This window comes from Delphinapterus leucas, chromosome 4 (genome assembly GCF_059928025.1).
Source record: "Delphinapterus leucas isolate spDelLeu-1000000601 "Yukka" chromosome 4, BTC_Dleu_Yukka2, whole genome shotgun sequence".
Classification (NCBI taxonomy): Eukaryota; Metazoa; Chordata; class Mammalia; order Artiodactyla; family Monodontidae; genus Delphinapterus; species Delphinapterus leucas.
The window spans coordinates 8,979,415-9,006,217 of NC_143132.1; the positions used below are offsets into that span (position 1 = coordinate 8,979,415).

The 26,803-nt window shown below is 47.9% G+C and overlaps 1 protein-coding gene across 2 annotated transcripts; it reads right to left on the reverse strand.

The window, feature by feature from the left end:
- Positions 1–1,567: 1,567 nt before the first annotated feature.
- Positions 1,568–25,151, reverse strand: CHAF1B (chromatin assembly factor 1 subunit B). 2 transcript variants are annotated; one of them, XM_022552941.2, is made up of 14 exons: positions 25,039–25,151; positions 24,169–24,363; positions 23,594–23,726; positions 21,819–21,936; positions 21,124–21,227; positions 17,564–17,660; positions 15,798–15,882; positions 14,255–14,348; positions 9,871–9,940; positions 9,684–9,775; positions 5,858–6,005; positions 4,414–4,845; positions 2,484–2,578; positions 1,568–1,910 (listed from the first exon to the last, which is right to left on the reverse strand). In XM_022552941.2, exons 2-14 carry the CDS (start codon positions 24,292–24,294, stop codon positions 1,819–1,821), a joined length of 1,686 nt encoding a protein of 561 aa, XP_022408649.1. In that variant the 5' UTR covers positions 24,295–24,363; positions 25,039–25,151; the 3' UTR covers positions 1,568–1,818. The 2 variants fall into 2 exon arrangements, 1 of the variants encoding a protein (XP_022408649.1); XR_016392950.1 differs by lacking the exon at positions 1,568–1,910 and having other exon boundaries at positions 3,969–4,845.
- Between the last annotated feature and the right edge of the window lie 1,652 nt (positions 25,152–26,803).

Sequence of the window (26,803 nt, forward strand, 5' to 3'; positions counted from 1 at the left end):
GGCCGGGGAGCCAGCCGGTTCACAGGGACAAGGGACCCATGACGACTCCTGTTTGCACGGGGACCAACCCCTACAAAACACACCGTGCTCCAGCCGCAGGCAATGTAAAAAGACCTTTTTCCTCTGAAGAGCTGACAGCATCTCACACATTATCCTTTCAGTTTGGCAGCCCGGGTAGAGAGGCTTTGCTGTCAGTCGGTGATGAACCAGAGAAGTAGCCTGGAAAAGCTTTTGGCGCAAGTGCATTTATCACCAGCAGACGCCACCTCCGGGGAAAGCTTTCCTCTCACGATTTCCCAATCCTGGCTGTGCCTCAAATCACCAGAGGAGCCTTAAAGAAGCCCGATGTTCAGACTGGGCCCCAGACCAAGGAGGGCAGGACCCGGGTGTTGATGTCCGGCAGGTCTTTGGGGGACTTCAAGGTTGAGAACCACTGGTCAAAACAGCTGCTATTTGACATTTTTAAATGTCTTCATGTTGAACGTGACCCACACCTGCACTATTACAACTCTGCATGGATTCACCTGCCAGCTCTCCACGTGGTAAATCATCCCACTTGCCACTTTCCCGTGTAGAGAGAGGCAGACTCTTTTTCTGGTTAACTGGGCTGTGGATTAGCAACAAGCTGACGCTTCTTTCCAGCTCTCTTCTTTGCTGCTGACCTGAGCTGACAAGAGTGTGTTCTTCCATCCCCAGCGGCTCCCTGCCAGAGCCTGGGCCGGCGGGTCCCAAACTTGCCCTCTGATTTGGTTCAGACAGGGAAGGGGTCCTGGGTGTAGCCTCACCTGCGGGACTCACCGTGTTCATCGTGCCAGAGGAAGAGCATCGAGGGCCATGAAATCATCTGTAAACTCCTCAACGTGAAGCAGCCGCACCAGCTTCTAGGGCTCCACCCATCACCACCTGTTGGTCACATCACCAGAGTCTCCTGCGCTAAGAGGAGACTCCAAACGTGGGAGGCCTCCTGCAGCGACAGCACGTCATACGTCTCAGCCCATGAGTCTGGTCTGCTCCCAAGAGGGAAATGACCATGCCAGCATCCCAGGGACCGAGAGCAGAGGCACAGACTGCTAAGGAAAGGTACTTTTTTTGCTTTGAAAAATCAGTCTAAGAAGTTAACCTATTTGGATACCAAACTGTATCTAAAGTAAAATCTCAACTCTCCCCCCGTCCCCAAAATAAAATAACATTAATAAAAACAGAAATTTTAAGGAAATATGCCGAAACAGTAACAAGGGTTCCCTCTGGTGGTGAGATGGGTGATTTCCACCTCCAACGCGTTTTTTCTACTTCACTCTTTACTAACTTTCTAGAATGTGCATTACCACCTTTAAAATCAGAAAGCAAACATAACAAACTTCCAAAAGTTAATCAACTATTTAGAAGCTAAAGTGATCTAATAATCAAACACTCTAAAATTCAACAGAATAAACCTTCTCGAACCACCTTCTCCTCTAATTCTAGCTGTGGAAGGAGTCCACCCATAAAGTGTCTGTACTTTCACACAAGTATTCCAAGGGGGGGATTTACTGATTTTCACACTAGGTAACATTGAACTGTTCCAGTCTCAGAAACTCATCAAAAAGAGAATTTAGTCTATTAAAATGTTCACATATCTGAGGTAAAAATGTATGCTAAATACAACAGCCAACATATTTCTGGAGAAAATTGGTCCACGCGTATCTTCTGTTACAGAAATCCATTTTCTAGTGTCCGTCAGGCTCCGTCTGATTCCACTGGTCTCAGGTTGGTCTCGCCCCTCTCTGGGCACACGGGGGTCCCCAGACCTAGCAGCCTTCAGGCACATGACAGGTCTCATCAGGGGTCCAGACCTTGGGGACCTTCTTTGTGCTCACTGAGTCTCGGCCGCTTAAGCTCCGGGGAACTGACCTGAAGGTCTCCAGGCATCTCTAAGATGTGAGCACACACAGGGTGGACAAGTGAGTGAAGATGTCTTTAAGTTAAGAGCTGACGTTTACAAACTGAATTTCATGCGCAGACAAGGAACTGAACTGCCTGGCCAGGTCCTCTATGGATCTAAGGAGAAGGTCTACCCCAGTGGTTCTCAACCCGGGGCGACTGTGCCTCTCGAGGGACAGTGGGCAGTGTCTGATGACATTTTAGAGCGTCACAAGTCGGGGCAGGGGATGGGTACCAGCACCCAGGGGCACTGCTAATCATCCTGCACCCACAGCGCAGCCCCAGAGCGAGGAATGACCTGCCCAGATGCCAACACTGCCGAGGCTGAGAACCAGCCCGGCTCTACCCATCTCCCAAATCCACCGTCTGCCTAGCAGGGAGCGCCTTGGCGGGAGGGTGGGCTCCTGGATGAGAATACACACGCAATCAGTGGGTTTAAACGACAGGCCTGGTAAGATGCATCCTTGCTTTCTCAGAACTGACTTCAAGTTAGGTGGTGCTCATTTCCCAAAGAGATGGTATTCTATCTTTAATTATACTAAACCAGTAACAGTATCACTTACCTGATTGAATTTCTTCTGTGGAAGGGCTGGAAATTACGCTGGTTGGTATAGAATTCAGTGGAGTATCTGTCTTCAAGGGTATTAAGTTTATTCTCCTTGATTAAAAACAGAAGTAAAAGGCCATTAGTATCATCGGAATGGTTTGCATACAATACCAAATGTCAAAGGAAACATGTAAAACTTTCAGCTCATATCATGCAAGGCATTGAATATAATGTCAATATGCCCCCTTACTTAGTAACTAAGGATCATGTATTAAGTTAAACCATCACATAAAAGTAAGAGTCAGCTTAAACCTTAACCAGTCATCTAAGTTTCAAAACCCGTGTTTTCTGAACTACCAATGACATGCTGAACACTCTGCTAGATGTTTCCTGCATAAGCCTATCAGACATGGCTTCCAAAATATAGATGGTTCTTTTTTAAAATCCACAGTCTTAATTCTCAACAACTATTTTTTTTTTAAATTATAACTGCAAGAAGTTCGCAAGAAATTAAGAGGGGAAAAACTTTAATACCGAAAATGTTTCAAAGAACACTTTCCCACTCCCTTCCTCCACTTAAAAATAAATTTTAAAAACATTGCTAGGGACTTCCGTGGCAGCGCAGTGGTTAAGAATCCGCCTGCCAATGCAGTCGACACAGGTTCAATCCCTGGTCCAGGAAGATCCCACAAGCCGCGGAGCAACTAAGCCCGTGCTCCACAACTACTGAGCCTGCAATCTAGAGCCCACGAGCCACAGCTACTGAGCCCGAGTGCCTAGAGCCTGTGCTCCGCAACAAGAGAAGCCACCGCAATGAGAAGCCCGCGCACCGCAACGAAGAGCTGCCCCCGCTCGCCGCAACTAGAGAAAGCCCGCATGCAGCAACAAAGACCCAACGCAGCCAAAAATAAATTAATTTTCAAAACAACATTGCTAGTCTGTAGGAAGAGATACAGAAAGAGCCCAGCATTACACCTAAACCACATTATTGATCTGCCAATGAAGTCGCGTGAACGTGACAGAGCGTGTGGGAGGCGTGCAGTGCTCCCCTCATCCCCCCTCCCCCTGGCCCCTTCCCCAGGCCGCCTCCCAGTGTTGGGCGGTGGGCCAGGGAGAAGGCTGTGTGCAGGATCACAGGTGTCCAGGGAAGGAAGCCTGGAGGCCAGCTGCTGCCTGACGACAGGGGCCATGCTGGGCAGTTCTGTCCGCTCTGCGGTGCCAGCCGTGAGCTCGGGCACGTTCACCAGCCAGACGGGCATGAACAGGGGAGAAAACAACAGCAGCGCCACCTGGAGGCTATTCAGACCCGAGGTGCCGCTCACCATGAGCCAGTCTGCTGGACACGCCAAAACCCTGTGGAGGAGGTACTCCTTTGACTTCCTACCTATTGTAAGTGCCTGTTACCGTCTGGGCAGGAGAACACGGGTAAAGAACGGGGACACGCTTCCTGCCCTGGGGGGCCTGTACTCTAACTAGGGAAACAGAAGCATAAATCAAACACCTGCTATCGAATGCGACGTGTTGTGACACAGAAAAGGGCTGAAGGGACATCCAAATGGGTCTTCTGGGAGGACTCTAGTGTCACCCAGCGAAGCAGGTGTCCAGGGCGTCCCCAGAGGGTGGAGGCACAGAGGCCTCCAAAGGCAGAGCATGCCCTGGGGACCTGACGTTCAGAGCACGCGGGACGAAGGAGAGTGAGGGGTCACCGTGCTGGATGGCAGGCTGCCACAGAGCCGGTGACGGGTCGGGCGAAGAGCTGGGACCTCACCAGACGGGGAGGAAATGGAGCCAACAGAGGTCTGTAAGCAAGGAAGCGGCACTCTCAGGTCTGATGTTAGGAAACATCTCTCTGGCAGCTGTGTGGGATTTCACCTATGAGAGGGGCTTTCGGCTTATCCTGTCTTTTGACAAGGCAAGGCAGTTTCTGTTCCCATCACAGCTCTCACCGGGGTGTTGACTTGCTCCAGGCCTGCAGCGTGTTCAGAGTGACCCTCCGGGATGGGTGGGCTTTCACATTCTGACTGCCGGGCTGCAGGGTCTTCTCCTCTGAGGGCCCTGCCAGGAAGCCTCTGGCACCGGGAGCGGTCACAGGGGTGTCCTTGGCCGCCGTGGGGGCCGGAGACTGTTTCGCCTGAGGGGGCGTTGCAGAGGGGCTGCTGGGGTCCCGGACTCTGCTGCTGGCGGTTCCCTCTCCCAGCCTGGGTCCTGGCGAAGACCCTGGGTGTGTCTGACTCTTGGTTTTCTTCGCTGTATCGGGAGTTCTCACACACACAACTGGCTTCTCTTTCAAGCGAATTCCGAGCTCATCCTTCTCGAACGTCACGAAGGAACAGTAACCATCCGTGGAAGAGATGGCCAGGAAGGCCCCGTCGCTGGACCTGCGTTCCCGAAACAGAATAGAAAGCGAGAAACTTTACCGAAGTCTACAGGCCACTCTTAGCACCCTCATCACTGGTTAGGAAATGGAAGTTCAAGCATACTCACAAGCTTTGTCTGAAGGCAAAGCCGTCAAGGGAAAAACACGGCTGAGAAAGGATCTGTGCGGGCTCCTCCCTCACGCCCTTTCCCTCCCAACCCACCCCTGCTTCGTCATCAAATTCACCGGAATAAAGGTGAGATGACCTTTTTTTTTTTTTTTCCCCTCCAAGATAAAAAGAAGATGAGGGCTTCCCTGGTGGCACAGTGGTTGAGAGTCCGCCTGCCCATGCAGGGGACACGGGTTCATGCCCTGGTCTGGGAAGATCCCACATGCTGCGGAGCGGCTGGGCCCATGGGCCATGGCCGCTGAGCCTGCGTGTCCGGAGCCTGTGCTCCGCGGCGGGAGAGGCCACAACAGTGAGAGGCCCGCATACCGCAAAAAAAATTTTTTTAATAAATAAATAAATAAAAAGAAGATGAAAAGAAGATAAAGAGTGATAAAGAGCAAGAAGTAGATGGTAGGTGGCCAGGCCCAGCCTGGGCCCGAGCACACAGTGGAGACAGAACTGGGAGCCCAGGGGTGCTGAGAACCCCAGGCAGAAAGGCGAGGGCAAAGTGACCCCTCAGGACGGGCACAGTTCTGGGGCCCCTCCTTGTCTGCGCAGCAGGGGCCCGCGTGTGTGGGCTTCCTCCCAGAGGGCCTGGCGAGTCCCCACAACACCAGGGACACCGGGCCTCCCCTTGGTTTATGAGAATTAGATGAACCACATCACAGTCTGCATGGCATCAACACCCACTGCAGTCACAACAGGAAGCAGTACTTTAGCAAGTTAGAAACAGCTTTCCTTTTTACGTTGATTCCTTTAAATAAACTGGTAAATAAGGGCCAAAAAAGCCAACTGTAGGATGAAATGCTCCCTGACCCGAGGGGCAACTCCAGGGGAATGTACGCTGTCTCCCCCATCCACTCACCAGGAAATATCACTCAGGGTGTGGTAATGTATGTTAGACACGTAACCAAACGGGAACAGCTGCTGGGTGTCGTACAAAAGCACAGAGTCTTCAGAAGCCACAGCAAACACCAGGCGGTAGGGCAGGCTCACCAGCTCCACACCTGGCTCTGGGGACGGGCGAAATCAGGAACAGAAAGTCAAACAAGCAAAAGCAAAGTTCCCAAAGAAAACAAATTTTCCCCAAAAGCCCTCTCCCCAGGGACGTAAGTGATGTAACTTTACTAAATGTTTTACGGAAGAATTCAGTTTTTGTATTATTTTATATAGGAATATAAGAATTAAGGAGACCCATGCAGGAACCAATGAGGACACTGTGTTATGATTCAACACTCATGGGCACCTGCGGTTCAAAAAGAAGAGAAGAGGGCTTCCCTGGTGGCACAGTGGTTGAGAGTCCACCTGCCGATGCAGGGGACACGGGTTCATGCCCCGGTCCGGGAAGATCCCACATGCCGCGGAGCAGCTGGACCCGTGAGCCATGGCCGCTGAGCCTGCGCGTCCGGAGCCCGTGCTCCGCAACAGGAGAGGCCACAAGAGTGAGAGGCCCGTGTACCGCAAAAAAATAAAATAAAATACAATTTAAAAAAAAAGAAAAGAAGAAAAAGTTGTGTGAATGAGGCAAGTCACCCTGAGGGGTCACCGCCTGATAAGGAAACATCAGGGTCACATAGAAGCATCTCATGAAGTGATGTTTTAATGCTGTCAAGTTAATCATAGTCATTCACATAAAGGATTAGAAACTTAAAAACAGCTTCTGCGTCCGGCCATGGAGTAACAGAGACCTGACTGACCCTTCACCTGAAACAATTAAAATACCAGGCAAAATACTGAAATGGGTTTTTTTTAAGACACTATCCATTAGGCCATGAAGAACAGCAATCCCTCAGAGACAGGAAGCGAGAGAGGTGAGCCCTACGATCACCTCCGTTTACTGCCTGGAGTTTCCAGGCCCAGCAGAGGTGGAGGGAACGCAGGCGGCGCCTGGCAGACGTCCTGAGCTGGGAGGCCAGGAGGCCCAGGCGACTGGAGCGCGTGGGTGGAGGGGCGGAGCCAGAGCCCCAAGGGCCTCGAGCCTTCAGCTGAGTGCTGACCAGTGCCGCACGCGGGAAAACTAGCCAGGGCTGGAGCGAGGGCCACGGGAAAGAGAGAGCTGTCCCTAAGGAAACCGTAAGCAAAATGAAAAGACTATCTACATGGGAGAAAATATTTGTAAATGATGTGACCAACAAGGGCTTAATTTCCAAAATATATAAACAGCTCATAACAACTCAACAACAAAAAAAACCAACCAACCCTATCCAAAAATGGGCAGAAGACCTAACAGACATTTCTCCAGAGAAGACATACAAATGGCCAACAGGCACATGAAAAGATGCTCAACATCGCTAATTATCAGAGAAATGCAAATCAACACTACAATGAGGTACCACCTCACACCAGTCAGAATGGTCATCATCAAAAAATCTACAAACAATAAATGCTGGAGAGGGTGTGGAGAAAAGAGAACCCTCCTACACTGTTGGTGGGAATGTAAGTTGGTACAGCCACTACGGAAAACAGTATGGAGGTTCCTCAAAAAACTAAAAATAGAACTACCATATGATCCAGCAATCCCACTCCTGGGCATATATCTGGACAAAACTATAATTCAAAAAGATGTATGCACCCCTATGTTCATAGCAGCACTATTCACAATAGCCAAGACATGGAAACAATCTACATGTCCACGGACAGATGAATGGATAAAGAAGATGTGCCCCCCCCCACACACAAATGGAATACTACTCAACCATAAAAAAGAACAAAATAATGCCATTTGCAGCAACATGGATGCAACTAGAGATTATCACACTAAGTGAAGTCAGAAAGAGAAAGACAAATAGCATATGATATCACTTATATGTGGAGTCTAAAATATGACACAAATGAACCTATCAGTGAAACAGATACAGAATCACGGACACAGAGAACAGACTGGTGGTTCCCAAGGGGGAGGGGGTCGGGGAGGGATGGAGTGGGAGACTGGAGTTAGCAGATGTAAGCTTTTTTATATAGAATGGATAAACAACAAGGTCCTACGTATAGCACAGAGAACTATGTTCAATATCCTATGATAAACCATAACAGAAAAGAATATTAAAAAAGAATGTATATATGTATAACTGAATCACTTTGCTGTACAGCAGTAATTAACATGACGCTGTAAATCAACTATACTTCAATAAAATTAATTAATTTTTTTTAATAAAAGAGCCACCCCTGAAGCTCACACAAGGCTAGAAACAGCACATGTTCCCACCAGCCAGAGTGGAAAACCGCCCACTTCATGGGCGTCAATTAGAGCATCCAGGCGGCTCTGCCTCCGTAGTGAAGAGATTAGCCCTAGACTAAATGCCCCTGTGATCCCACCTGACAAAGCCTAACAGCAAGACCCCTAAGACGCAAAGTGTTTCCAAGCAACCTCACTGCATCCCAGAATAAAGCTCAAGGATATTTATAAGGATGAAAATATATCCGGCATCCACTAAGGTAAAATCCACAATGTCCAATAAAAAATTATCAGATGGACTTCCCTGGTGGCGCAGTGCTTAGGAATCCGCCTGCCAATGCAGGGGACACGGGTTCGATCCCCGTTCCGGGAAGATTCCACATGCCGTGGAGCAACTAAGCCCGTGCGCCACAGCTACTGAGCCTGCGCTCTAGAGCCCACGAGCCACAACTACTGACGCCCACGCGCCTAGACCCCGTGCCCCGCAAAAAGAGAAGCCACCGTAATGAGAAGCCCGCGAACAGCAACGAAGAGTAGCCCCCACTCGATGCAACTAGAGAAAGCCCGCGTGCAGCAACAAAGACCCAATGCAGCCAAAAATAAATAAATTAATTAATTAAAAAAAAATTATCAGGCATTCCAAGAAGCAGAAAAATATGATCCATAATGAGGAAGAAAAAATCAATCAAAACCAATCCTTTGTACACAAAGCCATTAAAAGAGTTATTATAACAAGTGTATTCCACGTGTTCAAGATGCAAGAGGGAAGGTGTAAAGCAGAGGTACGTGAGGAAGACCCAAGCTGAACTCTAGAAGTTCTAGACTACACCGTCACAGATAGAAAATACACTGGATGGCACCAAGGGCAGGTGACACGGAAGAGCAGTGAACTCAAAACAAGCTGTAGAAACTATCCACAGAGAGGAAAGAAACAAGTAACAGAGCATCAGTAAGCCATGGGTAACTTCTAATACGTGTGTAGCTGGAGCCCCTGAAGAAGAGGAGAGAGAGGGGGGATGACAGAAAAAGTATCTAAAGAAATAACTGGCGAAGTTCTCCAAATTTGATGAAAACTATAAACTCGTAAATCTAAGAAGTTCAATGAACCCCAAGCACAAGAAACATTAAGAAAACGGCAGCAGGTACACCGTAATCAGATTGCTGAAAGCCAACTGATAAAGAGAAAAATCTTAAAAGCAGCCGGAGGTGAAAAAACAGTGAAACAAAAATCCAATTCATATAATTTTTCCATAATTTTCACTGCATAGGAAATCAATAATAAATGACATTCAACCTGCTTCAGTAGAGAAACAAAGCTAGTATTTTTAGCCCTTTAAAGTTGCTTGCAGCAAAGAAAATGTATTCTAGACAACGCAAAATCTGACACGTATTTTGATAACATCAGTCTTTGCTCTCAAGACTGACCAAACTGAACCAACCCACATACTCACCTCTCCCCACCCACCCTGGTGACCTGCCTCAGAGAACATGACACACCCCTGTGGCTCTAAGGTACCTGCTTCCACCACTGGCCTCAGCTCAAAGTAGACGGGGCAGCAGCGGACAGCGAGCGTCGCCTTCCCAGGACACGGAAGATGGGCGATAGGCCTGCAAGATGAATCGCGGTTTTGCAAAAAAGCACCGTCACTCAACAAAAGCAAAAAGAAAGGGTAAACATTTCAAATATTTCTTCAATTGCATACCTTTTAAGATTTTTCCTGGAGAAAACATAAGTTGTATTTGTTACGTTTTCACCCGATTCCACACATCCGGCTGGGGAAGCAGCAGAGGAAGGCAAGGCCGTGTGTTATTAAACTGTTCATCAGCAAAGGCGCATGAGCATCAGGTCCGGTTTGTGAAAGATTCTCCCGGAACATTACTACCTGCACAATGTTTCTGTGACTGAGGACAGATGCCAACACCCTGTCCCCGCCTGGGCTCAGCCCTTTACTCCAGTTCTACCCACCTGTCACCTCCCCAAGGGGCTCAGCTGCCCCAGAGCCCCTTCCAGGCCTGGGTGGGAAGAACATAAAGCAGGGAGCCCTGACCACAGCAGGCCTTTGCCTGCGAATCCAGCCAATTCCTGCTAGTGAAGTGCTATGATCAGACCCCCGGCTCTCTGTCCCCTGGATTGACCTCAGCTGCCACCCAAAACCTGAGACTCAGGCCTTTTCCCATCAGCCTGATGGAGCCCAAAGGCTGCCAGGAGACCAGCCCTCTGCTGACATCTCCAGCCCCTGCAGAAGCTGCCTTTGCCCTGGGGAGCAGCCCACATCTGAGAGCCCTTCTACACTCACCTTCAGGCTGTACTCAAAACCAGGTCAGATCCTGTTGGAGAATGACCGTCACACACAGTTGCTCTTGGGAACATCTCCCTGTTTTACGTTAACATTTCCTGACACACACACACACACACACACACACACACACACACACATATGTAATCTTCCACGTGACCATTTCATACCCGCTGGGTGGGGGGCAGCAGACACAGCCAGTAGTCTTTCTACTCTCTTCCCATCTCACCCCATCCTTCCATCCCCAAGTAATCCATTTTAACAAACCATCAGGTCATTCTATATTTCCCCCATGCTCACGTAACTGTTCCAACCAGTTACAACTCAATCGCTTGTATATTCATATGGTGGGTTTTTTAAATCTATTTTACAAAATGGGGTATTATTTATACTTTTGCTCATTTTGCTTTTCTCAGTCAATTACTCATGACAGTTAACCTGCGTGACACTAAAGCATCCTCTCTTCAGTAGCTACCTACTATGCACTGGTCTGAAAATACCGTAATTTATTCACCCATTCTCTGTTAACGAGTATTGTTTTGTTTTTGTTTTTTTACAACTAAGAGCCATGCTTGGACTTCCCTGGTGGCACAGTGGTTAGGAATCTGCCTGCCAATGCAGTGGACACGGGTTTGAGCCCTGGTCCAGGAAGATCCCACATGCTGCGGAGCAACTAAGCCCGTGTGCCACAACTACTTAGCCTGCACTCTAGAGCCCGCGAGCCACAGCTGCTGAGCCCACGCGCCACAACTACTGAAGCCTGCGCACCTAGAGCCTGTGCTCCACAACAGGAGAGGCCACTGCAATGAGAGGCCCGCGCACCACAGCGAAGAGTAGCCCCTGCTCGCCACAGCTACAGAAAGCCTGTGTGCAGCAACGAAGACCAAACACAGCCAAAAATAAATAAATTAATTAATTTTTAAAAAGAGAAAGTGTCCTTAAAAAAAAAAAAGCTACGCTTGCAATAAACATCCTTGGACATACACTCTTATGTACTGTTTTCATTTCTTAAGGAAGTGAATGTCAGACAAGGGGCGGATTGGCTGAAGAGTACATGCATTAAACGGTTACCAGGCTGCCTTCCCAAAAGGCTCTAACAATCCACACTCTCTCCAGCAACAGCCATACACATGCCCATCAGCGACAGATATTTTCACTTTTTTCCAGCCTGTAATGAATAAAGGGATACCTACTGATGTCACGTTAACTTGCGTTGCCTTGACTGTCGGGTTTCCGAACGCCTCCCCGTGTGTGCCAGTTTTGCACCAGATTTGCTCTTCTATGAGCCGCCTTGTTGTACCTTTCTCTCGTTTTTCTCTTTTGGGTTTTTCTCCTTTTGTCTTTTTGTTCTTCTTGCCAATTTGGAAGAGCCATTGTATATGATATTTGTCAGTGCTCTCTTTTCTGTACCATAACCATTATTTTCCAGTCCCGTCGTACGACTACTGATTTTGCTTACTGCGTCTTTTGCCATACAAAAGCTCTACATTCAAATACAGCAAAGTATCTATCATTTAAGAGCTGCTGGGTTTCCAGTCTTAGTTTGGTCTTCCCCAGTCCTAGAATGTCCTCCTAGATTTTCTTGCAAGAGTTTTACATTTTTACCATTTTTAAGTATTAAATTAACCTGCAGTTTATTTTATTTATTTATTTTTAAAATATATTTATTTTATTTATTTATTTTTGGCTGCACTGGGTCTTTGTTCCTGCACGTGGGCTTTCTCTAGTTGTGGTGAGCGGGAGCTACTCTTCACTGTGGTGCACGGGCTTCTTATTGCAGTGGCTTCTCTTGTTGTGGAGCACGGGCTCTAGGTGTGTGGGCTTCAGTAGTTGTGGCACGCAGGCTCAGTAGTTGTGGCTCGCAGGCTCTAGAGTGTAGGCTCAGTAGTTGTGGTGCACAGGCTTAGTTGGTCCACGGCATGTGGGATCTTCCCGGACCAGGGCTCAAACCCGTGTCCCCTGCACTGGCAGGCGGATTCTTAACCACTGCGCCACCAAGGAAGCCCACCTTATCTATCTGATAAGCTAAGAGTCCAATTTAATTTTTTTCCAGACAGCTGGACACTCCAGAACTATTCACTCAATAATCCATTCTTCCCACTGAAATACCACTCAGGTCACCTATTAAATTCCCTTTTATCCCAGAATCTATTTCTGGATTCTCTGTTCTGATCCACTAAGCTATATGTTTATTCCTGTACCAATACCATACTGATTTGATAACAATAGCACTACAGAATCTCTGACATTTAGACAGGAAAATGCCTGCTCAAGTATTATTCTTATCTTTCATACTTTTTTACTATTCCTTGCATTTACTCTCCTAAACAAATCCGAGATGTCATCCAATTAAAAAACCAAAAAACCGAAACAAACCAACAACAAAAAAAACCTTAAATGGGATCCTAATTGGAAATCAATTATCATGTGAATTTTTAGAACACGAAATCTCTCTATTCGTTCAGAACTTGTTTTATAACCATCAATAAGACCTTCTAGTCTTCTTCATAAAGGCTCTATGCCTTATTAAATTTTTTCCTATGCATTTCCATGTCTTCTGCGTTTTGCACTGTTACGAATGGAACAATTATCCTTTTCACATTTCTAAGTACTTATTCTACTGTAGCAGATACAGATTTTATGTATTTTATAATATCTAGCCACCTTATCAAATTCTTTTTTTTATTCTGAGAGTATTTTTTAAATCTCTTGGATTTTCTAGAAACACAAACCTATCACAAAGTTTTATTTCTTCCAATCTCTGTAATTTCATTTCCTGCATTTATTAACACCACCAAGAATAATAATGGTGGCAGCAGATAACCCATCTGGTACCCGATTTTAAATGAAAGTATTTTTGGAGCTGCCATTTAGGAAAGGACCTGCTACTGAGTTTAGTAAACAACTTTCAATAGACTTATGCAACTACTTATTCTTGGTCCTGGGACCCCCCCTAGGCCAATGTCATTCCCACGTGTTCCCCAATGTCCTTTTACAGCCTAACCCACACATGTGTGTATGATTCACACACTCTTGGGGTCTCCTCTGCCCAGCCTGGCTGGGACACTTAGTGGCAAACCTGACCTGTGCCCTCCCATTTGGCCCAGCCCCGGGTCATGTCATCGTATCATACACAGGATGGTATCTGCGCCATGGAGAGCAGGGGACGGTCTCCTCTGAGACCATGTTGGCAACAGCACTGCCCTGGATAATCCTGCTGGACTCAACCTCTCACCCTCCTGCTGAAAATGACCCTGACGTGTCTTTGCTGATTCTGCTGACCTGTCAGACTTGACCACTACACTCCCACAAGTTATTCCAACCGGACTTGTCTGTGCCTAGACCCTGTCACAACAGGCTGCTTCATTATTAAGAATAAAAATGATAAAGGCACTTTATCATTAGTTTTAGAACGATGACCTCCATATACATGTCTAGGGAAAAGGCACTCATTAAAATTTTTTTTAAGTTGAATTTGCCTAAGGGAGTATGTTTATCACTCTAGTCTAGTGGCTCCCAAACTTGTCTGTACATTAAAATCACTAGAAATCTTTTTAAAATTCCAAAACCCAGACCACACACTCCAAACCAATTAAAACACAATCTCTGGGAGTGGGACCCAGGTACCAGCACTTTTTGAAGCTCCCTGGAGGTTTCAATGTGCGGACAAGTTGGGGACCACTGCTTTCATCAGAATTCCCTGAGCTGCAAAGAGCATCACAAAATCAGGAGCACAGACACCACCACCGCTGCTCTCATGCCCTTAAATCAAAAGCTTTGTTAAACACACCTGGTGTGAGGAGCAAAGATCCATCAGGAGTGAAACTAAGTCTACGAAAGAATGATTTCATGCTGTCATCATGGAACATCCGGTAACTTCTCGCCTGCGGCACACAGAGTCTAAACGTTATTCCAGACCTTCGCATTCACAATAAAGGCTTACCAATTTCTATTTCTTTCTCTATACGTTGTCATTTCTTACTGACATAATAATAAATGAAACTGAAATAAATTACATATCAAATAATCACGCAAGTCTGCAAGGGCAATCACTCTTGAACTGATCTCCCATTTTTGTTAAGGAAAGCTGTGTGTCTGTGTGTGTGTGTGTGTGTGTGTGTGTGTGTGTGTGTGTGTCTGTCTGTCTACGTGTTTGTGTGGTTCTATACTTATTATACAAATAACCATCTGTAAGAGCACACACCACACTGTCAACAGTGGTCTGTCTGGGGAATGAGACCGGGAAATGGCAGGAAGGTGACTAGGAGCCCTTTGCTTGTTATCTGTGTGTTTATATTTAGAATCTCCAACCGAATGAACCCTTTTTAAAAAGAAAATAGTAATCCTATCATCTTTTCAGACAACATTTCTTGAACACCTGTGTGGAACAGTTCTTGCTACCATGCACTGACACTTCATGAACAGTAAGCGTTTAATCCTCAACCAAGCATGACTCTCCTAACTACCCAGCCGACCTCTCAGCGCCGGCCAGCGCACACAGCCCACTCTGCCTTACGTGCTTTCCCAGGACTGGATTTGCACCTCATCTCTGCTTTGGTTGTTGCTGTTTGTCTGTTTTTAACTTTACTGAAGTAGAGTTGATTTACAATGCTGTGCTAACTCCTGCTGTACGGCAAAGTGACTCAGTTATACATGTGTATATTCTTCTCCATGTTCTTTTCCCGTCTGGCTTATCACAAGACATTGAATACAGTTCCCTGTGCTACACAGTAGGACCTTGTTGTTTATCTGCTTTGTTATAGTAACCAACTTGCTCCCTTTCACCTACTAGGATTAGAGTGCTATCTTCATTTACCAGTTCTTTCAAAAATCAAAATCCTTTCCATTCCTGAGTACCAGCCCGATGGCCAGAGAGTCCCCCTCCACCTGCCAAGAAGGTGTATCGCCGCTGCTGGATCCACCTGCCTTCCTATTGCCTAGTGCTGTGGTCTTCCTAGTCAGTGGTTCCTGAACCTCACTGCACCTCAGACCGTGGGGGCCCTGTCTGCTTCAAGCCAAGTGAATCACAGCTCTTGGGGTCGGGCCCAGGCACCCATATCTTTACATGCTTCCCAGGTGACTCCATAGTTCAGCCAGGGTTGGAAACACTGTCCTCCACCATCACCTCTCCCCTGGCCCCCAGACGTCCCCACCTCCGTACAGGCCAGCCCAGACCGCCACACTGAGACTTGGTGGTCTAAGAGGAAGTCATATTGCAGTTCAGGTGTCGGGTCCTGGAAACCAGGGGTTTAGCTACGAGCGATGGAGGAGCTCACAACTTCCTAAGTCCCAACTACAGTACGGCTAAGATGGAATGTCAAAACATTTTGTACCTCTCCTTCAGCCCCTACTCCAGACAGCATCTTTGAGACATTAAAAGCCACACGTTTCTTCAGTGTGCTGTACACCCTCAGGATCCTAAATAAAGAAGAAAACTCTGATTTATCTCTTCTAGTAAACGAATTATGTTTCACAGAGAAACAATCTATTACCAGAACTGAAGATTGCTTCAACAACTTTTGGCCTGCAAAACCACTGACCAATGACTTTCACACTTAACTGAATGACAGAGGCAAATATTAACAACCAGAAGGATATCACTAACTAAGTGGGGAAATACGTCATAATTTCATTCTCCATTGAATGTTTCAACTTGTCAATGGACATAAACTTGTAAGCCTGGCCTTATTTTTCAGGTCTTGGGCATCTGGCTCAGTGGCCATCTGTATGACTGCAGTGAAGTTTATTTTGTGTGGAACGGTCTCGCCCTCAGGGATTTGCAGGAGTAAGGGAAGCAGCAGCCAGTAAATTGGTTGTTGGTAGTTCATATTATTCCCTGAGCTAATCAAATTGTTTCACTCCTGACTGCCTGAATAAAACACATGTACCAGGGGACTTCCCTGGCGGTCCAGTGGTTAGGACTCTGTGCTTACCACTGCAGGGGGCACAGGTGCGATCCCTGGTCAGGGAACTAAGATCCCACAAGCCACTCGGCATGGCCACACAAAAAAAGAACAAAAAAACCCACGTATACCAGAAAATAAATGACATTTGGAATGTTACAGGAGATTCTATGAAAAATAAACACTTCCTTAGTGCTTTCATTCCAGCGCCATTTGAAATTCAGTCTGTTATAGTTAAAAGTAGTTGGATAAATATTATAAAGGACTATTATGACTGGTGAGTGATATGCTTGGCATCCCTGGTTTTTTTTTTTTTAATTTTTTGTTCCAGGAACACAATTAAATTATTGTGTTTAGGGCTTCCCTGGTGGTGCAATGATTAAGAATCCGCCTGCCAATGCAGAGGACACGGGTTCGAGACCTGGTCCGGGAAGATCCCACATGCCGCGGAGCAACTAAGCCCATGTGCCACAACTACTGAGCCCGCACTCTAGAGCCCGTGAACCACAACTACTGAGCCCACGTGCCACAACTACTGAAGCCCGCGTGCCCAGAGCCCGTGCTCCGCGACATGAGAAGTCACCGCAATGAGAAGCCCGTGCACCGCAACGAAGAGTAGCCCCCGCTAGCCGCAGCTAGAGAAAGCCCAAGTGCAATAACGGAGACCCAACGCAGCCAAAAATAAAATAATTAAAAAAAAATATATTGTGTTTAAATGTACCAGTAAACACAGCAACAAGACCTCCTTTCAGAGAAGACAAAGTATCTTATTTTCATATTAATTTAAATGGAGTTGTTAAAATCACTATAGCAGTAAACTCTAATCAAAAAAATGAAATAACTATCCAACCCTACCACTAGTTATCTCTTCTTGCTTAAGTCATATTTATAAAAGACTTTTTCTTTAAAAGTTGCCCAAGAAGTTTAAATTTAATTCAAAGCTATTTCTGCATTCACTCACCCACTCAATAAAGATTTATTAAGTACTAACTTCGTGTAAGGCTCTTGTCCTAATTAGTTGCCAACTTCTTATTATGCTGTAAGAATAGCAGTAAAACAAAATGCTTTATATGAAACCAAGAATGAAAGAATCAAAGCCAGACTGTGGCTTACATTGGTTAAGCTGTAACAAAAATACCTCTGAAGAAAATTTCAAGCAAACAGAGATGAAAACAACTTGCCAAATACTAACTTACCTGTCACAGCTCAGGGTAGCAACATATTGACCCAAAGGATCCCAGGTTACTCCTTGTACATAACTTTTATGTTCATTAAAAATTGAGATCTTTTGTCCTACGAATAAAGCACACAACACACACATTACCAAAACCCACTAATGCACAAATGGCATAAACTACAATTTAAGTATTGTTCCTTTAGGCCGTTCCATAATTCAGCAGTTGGTAACTTAGACTCTACCAAACTCCACGTCAGGCTCTGGGGACCAAAGATGACTTCACATGGCCCCTCCTCCCAGGGAGCTCACAGCTCATGGTGGGGACAGACCCACCACCAGCATGCGCACTGTGACACGACGCAGAGAAGAGGGCAGCTAACAAAGCCGGGGTGAGGTCGAGAAGGAGTGAGCTCAGAGTTTGGTTCTCCAGGTCAGGCAGGATACATGGGGCCGATGAGGAGAGAAGAAGGTATTCTGAGCAAATCCACGGGGTGAAAGTCAGTTTAGGCCACTGGAGCAGTGACAAGTAGCCGAGACTGCTGGTGTGTGCAAGACCCTCGTGTGCAAGGAAACGGTTCTGGGGGTTCATGGTGTGGCTCAGAGCAACGCTGAGCTAGGAAGTGACCTGCATTATAAAGATGAAACTGAGGGTCGAAGAGAGCACAGAAAAGTGTCACTAGTTAGGAGGTGACAGCAGATGAGGTGAGAGATGAGGGCCTGAACCAGAGCATTGTGACTAGGGATGGGAAAAGGGCTTTGGGGGAAACATTTAGAAGATAAAACCAGTAGCACACAGAGATTACCCGGATAAAAAGAGGAGGGAGTTAGGAAGCCTTGGCCAGTCTTAAAAAAACAAAACCCAGGGAATTCCCTGGCGGTCCAGTGGTTAAGACTCCGCACTTCCACTGCAAGGGGCGGGTTCAATCCCTGGTTGGGGAACTAAAATCCTACATGCCGCATGATGAGGCCAAAAAAAACAAAAAAACAAAAGCCAAAACCTTCTTCTGTGGGGAGCGGTCTACACCCCGTCACTCGCTCTCCCGACCACTCACTCAACCCTCTGCCGTGGGCTCCCTCCCGCTCCTTGCCTGCCCCACCCTGGCCCTGAAGTCGCCAGTGACCTGGCGGTGACTTTACACACTGCACAAATGTCAGGCTAACTTTCCTTCCCCCTCCCCTTCTTGAAGGCCTTTAGGGGAGTCTGCTGAGATGAAGGTGTCCAGGGGTGAAGAAGAAGACTAAGGAGACCTACGGAGGTTTGGGGGAGCTGCCGGGGAGAACAGGAGTGGGATCGAACCTCACAAGCAAAAGGGGTTGGGACCCCAGGACCCCATCGGAGGCTGGTGAGGACGAATTTATAGCGGGCCAATATGCAGGGTGGCCGGTTTGTGACCAGCTGTTCTCAGCCCGGGACCAGGAGACTGTCAGTATTGTAGCACCAGTCCTGGGCTGGGGTTTTCTTGGTACCGTCGGGTGAAAGAAAAGGGTCTATGTACATAAATGATCCCCTTGGGGAGCAAAGTGGAGAGAGAAAATAAGAGGTCAGACGGGCCGGCAGAGCAGGAATCGAGAGGGCTCGGGGGACCTGAGGGCTCTAGCAGGAAGCAGGGGTGCTGAGGGGCCTGAAGGAGGCGGCTTGGCAGGAGAGCAGGACGCCTGGCTATGACGTCACTGTCAGAGCACTTAAGTGACAGGCCTTCAGAGAAGCCCAGCTGCAGAACAGTGGACTGGCCGACAGGACAAGCGTGGATCAAGCAGGCCTTCTTTCTAAAGGGCCACCTTGAAGATTACGACACAGACTTTGGAGGAACTAAGGTGATGGGCAGAAGGAATCACAGCATGTGAACTTCCATAAATAAAAACGTATTGACTTTAAACAATTTTGCCCACGTTACACGTTAAGAAAAAAAAAAAACGATGGAGGCCTAGGACGTGGTCTTGATTTCCACGCTCCTCAAAACCGCTCCTCCCCCCCACACCCCCTGCTACCTGCTGTGCTGTCCTGGGAGAGTTTGCCACATGCCAGCCAATGACATCTTTTTAAAACATAAGTAGGGGACTTCCCTGGTGGCCCAGTGGGTAAGACTCCGCACTCCCAAGGCAGGGGGCCCGGGTTCGATCCCTGGTCGGGGAACTAGATCCCGCATGTGTGCCGCAACTAAGACCCGGCGCAGCCAAAATAAATACGTAAATAAATAAATAAATATTTTTCAAAAAAATAAGCGAAATCACATTAGTCTACTGCTTAAAACCCATCAGCAGCACGTGGTCACACCTTGGTTGCAATCTGAGACCCGACCCTGTGGCCTGGACCCACCACCCTCCAGCCTCAGGTCCCCCCTCCCTCCTGCTCCAGCCGTCCGGCGATTTCCTGCTCCTGGGACACAAGCAGCAGCTCCGGCCGCCGGGCCTCTGCACCTGCCGTTCCCATGAAATAATGCACACGGCTTGCTCCCCGGCTTCATTCCAGTCTCTGTTCAAACTCCACAAGCTCAGAGAAGCCTTCCCAGATCACCCTATCACTCCCGGACCCCTTCAGAGTGCTATCACTTCCTGGCATCATACGTTTGTGTATTCGTCTGACACCCTACTAGGACGTAGCCATTGTATTCACGCATCCTCCAGCACCTGCAAGAGTGCCCAGCCTGCTGGCAGTGTTCAAGATCGGTACAACTGGCTTCAGGGGGTGCTGATGGAGTGTCAACGGACACTGAAATTATCCAACACATGGCCAGATTTGGGAAAAAGAAGACAGTGACACTGGTCCTCCCCATTGCCGAGTGTCTGGGATTGATGAGAAAGAGCATGACGGAAATGAGGCAAGAGAGAGGACGCTTCAGCTGCACCGCACAGAACGAAGAACAGAGGCCTCCACAGCGTGGATGAAAACTGGGCTGATGCAGCGCTGACAACACAGGGGATGCCAATGCCGCTGCCTGACTCCCGACCTGGGCACTTGGGTTGCAGGAGAATCAGCAGATAAAGAAGAAAAGAGGTTTGGGAGAAGACATCAAGCTTGAGTACAGGACTGCAGGGGGCAAAAGTGGTCAGGCGTCAGCCACCACTGGCTTTTGGCATTTCACTGCTATTTTCATCCTACGGTAACTTCTCACATGTTTATTGTCCCCTCAACCAGTGAACAGGTTATTTCAAAGCAGTGAGGTGTCCTTGGCTTGCCTTGATGTCCCGAAATGGAAACCTGATCCCACCGACCCCAACACTGAGCATGCAATGCCTCACTGATTATGACTTGCTAACTTCCTGAGATCCTAAGTTCCAGGATGGCAGGGATCAGCCGTGTGCCGCCCCGCCGGCCCCGTCATGTCTGCACCCCCAGGCGTGTGCGATCTACCTTGCTTTGGCACCAGCAACTCATGACACCACTGCTAAGCCTCATACATTCTGACTGGGCCCTTAAAAATGCAGTGGATCCATGGCATATGGGGCTAATCCCTAACCTGTCCTGCCAAACACCTATTCCAGTTCACTAAAAAAACTCCTCTGAAGCCTTTAAAGGTTCGGCTTTTTAGACACTTAGAATAGTCCTTCCCCCGATAATAACAAAAACATATCAGCTACCTTTACTGACATCCCATATGATGGCCGTGTTATCCACAGAGGCAGAAGCCATTAAATTCCCATCGGTTGCCCAGCAAATATCATACACATCTTCTAAGTGGCCCCTAGAATCCAAAGAGGAGAAAAAGCAATTCTTGTCTCAAGGAGAGAAAAAATTGTCAAAAATTTAAAAGCAAACTCAGGGACCATACATTACAGTGGGACTTTAGGAATTTCCACTAGAGCTATATTAGCTATAGCTATAAACTAATACCTTCAAGGATATTTGTATCTTTAAAATTGATTCAAGTTTACTAAGGAAGATTTTATAAGACAAACTAAGAAAATCCATTTTAATCATATTTTTATCTTTTAAACTATGCCCGTATCACTGTCTTGCATAAGTAAAAGTTTTAAGTGAGACATAAAAGTCAAAATGCGGGCTTCCCTGGTGGCGCAGTGGTTGGGAGTCCGCCTGCCGATGCAGGGGACGCGGGTTCGTGCCCCGGTCCGGGAAGATCCCACATGCCGCGGAGCGGCTGGGCCCATGAGCCATGGCCGCTGAGCCTGCGCGTCCGGAGCCTGTGCTCCGCAATGGGAGAGGCAACAGTGAGAGGCCCACATACCACAAAAAAAAAAAAAAAGTCAAAATGCGCATCAGCTTAATGCATCCAGGTCGTAAGGATAAATCCCTCCCAGGCCCCTCCCGAGGTTACCTCAGGGTTTTTACGACAGTCCAGTTCTCCTTGTTCAGCTGAGCCTCATCCTCGTCCTGAAAAGCGATCTGTTCTGGTTCCTTGTTATCATTAACCTTCCACAGAAGAATGACAGCATCTGTGGAGCGAGTCAGTTAAAGATAAGCCACGCTTTACAAAGCATGGCTCCTTCACTTCTGGATTTTTAGGGTATTAAATAATATCTATGTTGTTCAATAGACACTATGGCCACAAGGATTTACTTCTAAGAATTGGGGCAGGAAAAGCAAATTTGCCTTCCGAACAAAAACTCCAAAATCAAACTCATACCAGATCAGAGCTATACAAGGTCTCCTTAAACAGAAGTGTCCCCAGGCCAGCAAAACACTACTGCAAAGCAACTGACTACATTAACAAATCCACAGGCATAACCTGTAAGTGGCCGAATAAGGAAACAACAGAGGCACCAACGCAAGGGGTGGCAAATCATTCCTAGCTGTGTAACCTACGGCCAGTCACTTCCCATCTTGATGCCTCGGTCTCCTCACCCATAAAATGAGAAGGATAACAGTGCCTAGCTCATCAGCTACCGTGAGCATCAAATGAGGCAAATGCATAAAGCACTTACCCCACGATGCCCGGCACATGGTAAGCCCATGCATGTGTCAGCTGTTAACACCATGGACGTGTCAGATACCTTAGCGTGATGTCACCAATTGTCTGAGTCCTCTAGCTCCCCACGTTCTGACGCCACACTCACCACATAACCTTCTGACCAAGACGTGGCTTCCCTTCGAGGAATGCCCGAAGGAGGAGAGCGAAGGAGCCGGTGGTGTGGACACACACGTTCTCTCTCTAAATTAACTGGAATCCGGGGAGCTTGGCTGAGATGAGACTGGCCCTGACGGACCGGCACTCTCCATGTGCTGACTGACTGATGACAGGTTTCCGGGCCCTCGAGGCCAAAGGACCTGGGCTGCCCTGTGCAGCCTCACAGAGGACGGCCCGCCAGCCTCCCCACTGCCCCCTGTGCTGCTGCCACTCCCCACCCCCTCCCTCGACGGAAACACTGGACAGCAGGGCACTGAATTCGACAAGGCTTCTTTCCCTCCTTCTTCAAACAACATCTGAGATTTCTTCTTTCTTTTTATTCTGACTTCTAGACTATCTTAGTTTTAGAGCATGATAAAAAGATTTACTTCTTCTGTATCATTTGATGCCATTTAAGCACAAGCAGAAAGGGAATTTCCTGGCGGTCCAGTGATTAGGACTCCGCGCTTCCACTGCAGGGAGCACGGGTTCAATCCCCGGTCGGGGGACTAAGATCCTGCATGACGCGTGGCGCAGGCAGAAAATATGAATCAGTCTACTCCCACCAAAGAAACATAATTTAGAGGGCTGTTTAGACTATACTCCCTAAGCCAATTAATTCGTTAATTACACAGAGACATGGAACTGACTGTGATCACTTACAGATGCTAAACTGACAGCCAAACAAGGCCAGGCCAGTTGCCTTGGGACTTAGAATGGTAAGCACCTACCTACTTGTCTCCGATCAGCCCAGTGGGAGCAAGTGGGAAAGCGGCCGTTTTCAAACAGGTCTTCTCAGTTTAAGCTTTGCATCCTCCACCCCTTCACACTCCCCACAACATTATTTTACTAAACTATCTAAATGACAGATTGAGAGGGTCAAGCGACCTCTAAAATAACAAAGTATGTCTAGCTCAAATCTCACTCTTCAATATGAGACTACATGGGAATCTGGTTTCTGAAGAATCTTGAAGTACAATACTCACCATCCCCTCCTGATGCTAAAACTTCCCCACTTGGAGAAAAACGCACGACATTGACAGCTTTGGTATGGCGAACAAGATTGGACAAAAATTCAACAATGGCCTTTCCATCTGGTCCTTTTTCTACCTTCCAGATCTGCTGATACGAACACATTCATTCAGAGAAAACGTATAGCAAGCACGCACCATACTGTACCGACGAAAACATCACTACGCTGATTTTCAGAAAGAAAATTTAGTCTTTCTTTTGAAATGTAAGAGGAAGGAACTCCTATCTGAAACATAAACCTACAGTCCCATTGCCTCCCACCTCTTTCTTGTGCAAACTGTTTCCCAGGAGGAAACTGGCTCAGGGTTCTACAGCAATGGGCATCCGGTGACATCGCTCTAGGTAACAGGACCCCAGGAAGAAAGGTGCTCTCCTTTGCTTTCGTTGTTGACTCAAGGCCCTGAGAATTTAGCCCTCTGGGCTACATAACTAAGTAGTGTGTGCCTGTTGACACTCATTATAAATAGAAGAGTGGAGAATGCTGCTTCAATAGTGCTTCCCTGGGCCTTTCTGCCTCGGCCCCATTTACCCTGACAGCGGTGTCCACCCCCGCGGAGGCCAGCCTGTGGATCCTCCCGGCGGCTCCGTGCTGGAAGTCCAGGCTGTACACTGGCTCCTTGTTATGCCAGGCGATCTCACAAGTGATGACTTTCATCCTCCTGAGTCTTCAAGGGACAGAATACCGTTCCTCGGGGACCGTTCTTTCTCCAAAGACAGAGGAAAGCTGAAAATCGTCGGTAATGAGGTGAATATTATAGCAGGATCGATGTACTGAGCGCTTAGTAGGAGCCAGGAACTCTGCTAACCGTTAAAAACGCACGCTGCGTTGGGAGAGGATGTTACTGTTGACGTCTGACGTTAACACCTAGCAAGTTTCACCTAAAATGGTTCGCTGAGTCGTGGCTGTTCAGTTTATTCTCCTGCTACCTCCGGAAAAGCAAAATGGGACACCCGGGCAGAGGAAATCAAATCACCGGGCCGGGCCTGGCTGGGCGCCCGCGCCCGCTTAGTGGAGGCTGCCGGGCGAGCCCGGAGAGCTGGGGGCGGGCCGCCTGGGGGAGTGGGCCGCGTGGGAGGGGGCTACCCGGGGAAAGGGGCCGGGACCGCGGGGGAGGGGGCTCTCTGGAGGGAGGAGGCCGCCCAGGGGAGGGGCCTGCCAGGGGAACGGACCGAGGCCGGAGGCGAGAAGGCAGCTCCCTTCCCGCTGGGCCCGGGAAGCCGGGACCGGACCTGCCTAGGAGGAGGCCGCTCGGGGCCGGGGCGGGGATCGGACGCGCGGACGCGCGCTTCTCAGGAGCTATCCCGGGTCCTCGCGGCCGGCCCTCAGCGAGAGCCTCTCGCCCCCCAGGTCCAGCCGGGAAACCTCGGGGACGCGGAAGCCAGCGCGGGGAAGCCTTACCTATAGGGACGTGGTCAGTCCCCGCGGCCGCCAGCTCCCGCCGCCGCGCGCGCCGCTTCCCGCGCGCTGCAGGCCCCGCCTCCGCATGGGCGGGACTCCCGAGACTCTCCGCCTCCGCATGGGCGGGACTCCCTGGAGGCCCCGCCCCGCCGCATAGGCTGGTCCAGCGCCGCGGGTCCTGCGCCGCGAGTCCTGCGAATCTGGGCTGGCTCCCGCGGGTTTATTAATTCCCTGCGGACAGATGCACAGGTGGAAGAAATGGGGAGTCCATCGAGTCATTCGTTCAATCACTTATTCCCTTGTTAATTCATTCTTTTAGGAAACATTTACTGAGCATCTGCTATATGCGGAACCCTGTGCCAGCCCTGGATACACAGTGGAGAGCGAAGCTGACTCAGACTTACCCTCAAGAGAATTTACAGTCCGGTAAAAGGAAAAGAAGAGCCGTCCTGTAGGACAGGTGGGGAGGCTGTAACTCTTGAGACCCGCCCAAGACTACCAAGTCTTTCACTGGTGCAGCGAATATTTGACAGCTGTAACCTGTATCAGGCCCCCGTTTTGGTCACTGGTGTTTCAAACATAAATAAACCACAGAAACGGTCTTCGGGCTTCCTGTCATGTACACAAATAATTATAATTAAAAAATAAAGTGAAAAGGAGTATGAAAGGAACAATGTGCTCTTACAGTTCTGAGTACGAGGTTATTTTGAATTTGAAGGCTCAAAGGAAGTTTGAAGAGAAGGAGGCATTTAAAGTGGGCTTCAAGTGATAGAGTTTCGGATGAGCAGCTCTGGGAAATGAGAATTGAGGGTAAAGAAACTCACCGTTGACAACAGAGGCACAAAGGAGGAGCAATGGGACCTGGCAATGAATGGGAAAGGATGGATGGGTCAATGACCCAGAAACCTTTGGACATGAATAAGCAGGTCATATGCACATAAGTTTCAAAGGCAGTTTCAATTCTCCTTCTAAATTAACTGGAATCCTGGTTGCATACATTACTCTGGGAGCTTTCCTGAGATGAGATTGGCCCGGATAAATGGACAATCTCCTTGTGCTGACTAACAGCAGGTTTCTGGGCCTTCAAGGCCAAGGGGCTTTGTAAAATGAGTGCTACCCTGTGCAACCTTGCAGAAGACAGCTTGCCAGCCTCCCCTAGGTGACTCTCCCACTCTTCACATTTCCCCTCCTCTCTCTCTCTGGATATCTTGGCCCTGAATTCAACCAGGTCTCTTTCTCCTTTTGCAAAGAAAAACTGAGATTTTGTGTTTTTTATATATTTTTAAGATATATATTGGCTCTAGATCGTTTTGGAGAATTCAAAACTATGTGATTGTTCAGTACCTGGATTGCTTACAGTATACCTCAATTAGCAGATGTGGCTACAGACACTTTTTAAGAACAGAATTTAACATTTTAAAGTGAGGTTGTAAATCAGAAGGCAGAAATAGATGCAGCAGGCCTTTTGAAATGGGATAATTTTCCAAATGTGACATTTTATCTGTGAGTTTCCCAGAAGGCCAGGAAAAAAATCCCTTGTGATGCATAGCCTTAATTGATCAAAGGAACATACAGGTTCATCTGAGGAGCCAATTCTTCCTGGCTTTTTAAAACAATTTTCTTTCGGCATTTTTAGGAAAAAGAATTGACATGGATTCTTATATAAATGCTGGTTGATGCTTGTAGCTGGTTTCATGAAAGGTATAGAAATTGTCTACAGATGGATGTCTCATGTTGACAAAAATGACAGGAGGCTCCTTAAGCC

What these genes read in the sequence shown, in the direction of transcription:
- CHAF1B (XM_022552941.2), bottom strand. Translation starts at nt 24,294, where the DNA reads ATGAAAGTCATCACTTGTGAGATCGCCTGGCATAACAAGGAGCCAGTG. An exon ending in GAGTAGGGGCTGAAGGAGAG is followed by an intron (nt 14,349 to 15,797) that starts GTACAAAATGTT and finishes TGTGTGCCGCAG; the next exon opens with GCGAGAAGTTACCGGATGTT. An exon ending in GAGGCCAGTGGTGGAAGCAG is followed by an intron (nt 6,006 to 9,683) that starts GTACCTTAGAGC and finishes GCCCGTCCCCAG; the next exon opens with AGCCAGGTGTGGAGCTGGTG.